The sequence below is a fragment of the Gossypium hirsutum genome, chromosome D08, assembly GCF_007990345.1.
Source record: "Gossypium hirsutum isolate 1008001.06 chromosome D08, Gossypium_hirsutum_v2.1, whole genome shotgun sequence".
Taxonomy (NCBI): Eukaryota; Viridiplantae; Streptophyta; class Magnoliopsida; order Malvales; family Malvaceae; genus Gossypium; species Gossypium hirsutum.
The window spans coordinates 30,400,456-30,404,441 of record NC_053444.1 but is presented as its reverse complement, the minus strand read 5'-3'; the positions used below and the strand labels follow the sequence as shown (position 1 = coordinate 30,404,441).

At 29.8% G+C, this 3,986-nt stretch overlaps 1 protein-coding gene across 2 annotated transcripts; it reads left to right on the top strand.

The window, feature by feature from the left end:
* The first annotated feature begins 2,033 nt into the window (after window positions 1–2,033).
* LOC107909580 (probable E3 ubiquitin-protein ligase RHY1A) lies at window positions 2,034–3,516 on the top strand. Of its 2 annotated transcripts, XM_041098126.1 has the most exons (4): window positions 2,034–2,337; window positions 2,566–2,726; window positions 2,827–2,942; window positions 3,028–3,516. In XM_041098126.1, the coding sequence occupies exons 2-4, from the start codon at window positions 2,568–2,570 to the stop codon at window positions 3,317–3,319; spliced, it is 567 nt and encodes a 188-aa protein (XP_040954060.1). In that variant the 5' UTR covers window positions 2,034–2,337; window positions 2,566–2,567; the 3' UTR covers window positions 3,320–3,516. The 2 variants fall into 2 exon arrangements, with proteins under 2 accessions (XP_040954060.1, XP_016692658.1); XM_016837169.2 differs by having other exon boundaries at window positions 2,034–2,726.
* Window positions 3,517–3,986: the final 470 nt, after the last annotated feature.

The window sequence follows — 3,986 nt, the reverse complement described above, 5'->3', positions numbered from 1 at the left end:
GCAAATTGTCTCTTTTATATATTTGTATTTTTAAAATTGAAATGAAGAATAATTGTTTTCAAAGTTTCTAAAATTACCTTAATCTGTCAAGATTAAAATAAGGCCCACATATTCATTGACAACTTTTACTAATGCGTCAATCATTAAAGCTGTCACTTCTTATCAAAATTATAGAGAACCACATTTGATTGTTTTCATATTTGCTTAAGCACATTGTATATATATGATATGAAAACAAAAACGTTTTCTATATATCACTTTTTAACAAATGTTTATTGATATAATTATGGTTTAACCTTTTATTTTTTTACATATATTTATAAATTAGCAGAGGGAATGACAATAACTAAGTTTAATCCTGATCTTGAGATATAAGGAGAAACTCCCTCGTTTATTTAAAACAAAAAAACACCTTCAGAATTTTATGTATGTTCTATTATTCGTGGTAGGTGAATCTTCTCTTAGCTTTCCACCGGAAGATAGAATTCTTTATTTGTATGTATATTATATATAAAATAGCTAATTGAATTAGTATAATGCGTTAATTCGATATAAATTTAATTATTAAAATTATTAAAATATTCTTAGTTTAAAGAGTAATTATTATTATAAGAATACTTTCATCTTTTTCATATTTTTATTTAATTTTTAAATAAAATAATTAAAAAATATTATTTGGAAATCAAACATATTGCCAACAAATTCTTATAAAAAACTCTTGCCACTAAACTAATAATTACTTGTTAAAATATTTGTTTAGAAATATATATTTTTAATATAAAATAGTTTCATTCACCCACATCTTGGGTGTGATAAAATCTATATTGATAATGTTGTTAATTGAGTTTGTGTCCAAAGGTGTGGCTAGGAGGGTTGGTAAGGGCTCCGGCCCCCTTAAAATAAAAAATTTTCCAGTTAGGCCATTTAAAATTTATAAAAAAATTAAAATTTTAAATTAGTAAAGGTAAAATTACAGTTTGCCCCCCTAAAAATGAAAAAAATGATTTAATCCTCTAAAAAGTATAAACATATAGATTATTAAAATGGTGAAATTGTATTTTTACTATTGCAAAAATTACAATTTGATTTCGGCCCCTCTAAAAAAAATTTCTAGCTTCGCCCCTGTTGATGTCACAAGTCAACTCAACCATAACTCAATATTGATATCAACACCATAATAAACAATTGCACAGCATTTGATATTCTTAATATGATGTATTTACGTGTCTAAATTTTATTTTACTCACAATTTTATCTATTTTCTCATTTTAATATCATACATATTTCATATGTTATTATTAATTAGTTTCAAATCATACATTTTATTATTTGTTATATATTATTTTAAACAAACTTTTGTGTTCTAAATACATGGTTTCCACATGCATACACTTGTGATAGAATTTCTAATATTAATAATATTATTAATTGAATTAGTTTCACTAGTTAACTCGATATACTAATTTTTATTAATTATAATACTATAATTTTGACAAACATATCCATGTAATAGAATTTTTAATATTTATTAATTTGATTTGGCATCATCTGTAATCCTTGGCATGTTTAATCAATTTTACGAATAAAACTTTGAGTCACATGTCTAATATATTCTAGTGACTTTAATGACATGGATATTGTATTGGCACAATTTTATTTAGAAATTGTTTTTAATAGTATTTAGTTAATGTTTTAGTAAAGTAAAATAATTTAATATATCATTAATGAAGCTTTTATTTACAGCAAAGGAATTTAAAAATATTTTTCACATGCACGCATTAAAATATGCTTCTTTTAAAATTAACAAATCAATAAAACAAATAATAATTCATATATAAATAGACATATTTATTTGTTAGTATAAAAATAATAAATTACTAAAAGATATATAAATATTTATATATTTTTCCAATTAAAATTAAAAAAAATATTATTTTATTGTTAAGAAGTGGACCTACCAAGTAGCAACTAGGTACCAAAAATCTATCTATCGATAAATATATAAAACTAGGTCCCAATAAAAAGTTTGGTTTACTCACGTGGCTCAGCCTTGTGCACAGATGCGGAATTCTGGTGGGCGGGCGGGTAAAGGAGCAAGTTAGCATGAAGACCTTGTTTCTCCCTTCCTGATTACCTCTCTTTACACTTCTCCTTTCAATCTTTTATTCATGTCACGTAACAATGGGGTCCTTAATAGTTGCATAAATTTGACTTCTCCTCTTCATATCTCCAGTGGGTGAAAGTCGAAAGTGATTGAGAAAGGTTGTTTCTTTCCTCAATCAATGGCATGGACCCGCTTCTGTCTCCCAGTGTACTCTTCACTCTAATCACTATTTGGTAACGCCAACTGTTATTTCTCCTTGTTTCAATAGATCCAATCACTTCCCAATCATAACCCTATGGTTGGTTTATCTCCTCTTTTATATTCACCTCCTTGTTCTCGGACAGTTTCTAACAGCCAGACAAGTTCTTAGCCTGAATCTTACATATGAAACACACTGGATCTTAATTAATTTGTTTCTTTCCGAGTTATATATATATATATATATGTTTTACCAATGGCAGGCATGCTTCCTGGTGTTGAATGTGCAAGAAGAAGACGGTTCCATCAAAGCGGAGGGTCATCTGATTCGTCAAGTGTGGCAGTGATTGGTTTAACAAGGAGGTCCTCTTTTTGTTTGTATACAAGCAACAATGAAACTCATCATAGCTCTGTTTCTTCACAGGTAATTCTTTAAATTTCTAGATTATATATACAGTAATTCCAGTTCCAAAATTCAAACGAGGAAGTTTGGGACTAACTTGGGTTTTATTTGGGGAAAAAAGCAAAGGAGCATATTAACTCAGAGTTTTCAAGACGATAAGCTTGGAGGAGTAGCAAGAGAAGCTAAGGAAAGATTAGATGAAAGGCTGAGATCACAAAGAAAGTCAGAACCAAAAAGGTATTCGCTAATATGAACCCTAAATGCTCTTAGTTTTCACACTAATTAGTCCCCCTGCTTTGGTATTTGCAATCAATCACTTCAGGCACAGTAACAAAGAAGGAATGAAGTGTGTGGATGGGAAATCATTGGTTCAAGGAGAGTTGCGTACTGAGGTATTTGGATCAAAGAAGAGTGCTTCGAAGAGGTTCAGTTGGGCGAAGCTGAATTGGAAGGCGTCGGACCAGGATGAGTGCGCAATCTGCTTGGAGAGGTTCAAAGTTGATGAGAGCCTGGTTCATCCCCCATGCGCACATCGGTTTCATTCGAGGTGCCTGATCCCATGGCTAGAGAATCATGCTCATTGCCCATGTTGTAGAATGGGAATACTATCTTGAAGAACCATCGCATCGTATCAATTTTCTTGGTTTTAGTAAAATTCCATAGAACTAGAGTTGTTGGAAGGTTGGTATGCCTAAGATGTAATGGCAATGACATGGCATGTGATGAATACCCATGAATCAAGAAATTGTATGTATCATACGCGTGAAAAGAGAAATTAGGACAAAAATATATATATCAGAATATTCATACATTATCTTGTGTCTAAAAACACATCATCATTCGATAAAATAAGACCACGCTTATAAATATATATTAATAATTTTATTTAAACATAATTAAATTTTAATTTTTATTATTAATTATTAATTTTATTTTTTAGTTTAAAACCTATAATTTAAGATTTAGAATTTGTATCGGTTAAGTTTTACATCGAGTTTCAGTTTATGTTTAAATAAATGCATTAGTATTTATTTTTATGTTCTCTATTATTTTTTTGTTTCACTAATAATATATGAAACTCACGTATTTACGGGTAATTTACCAATAAAAGTCCTTTTTTTTCAAAATTTACCAAAATGGGCTAACTATTTAATTATTTACCGGAATGGTCCATTTTCCGTGAAATCGCATCCACATCAGAACGATGTCAGGGTACGCGCCAGGAAATCGCGTCCACGTCAGCGCGACTTGCTGACGTGGACACAAATCGCGCCATCGAGG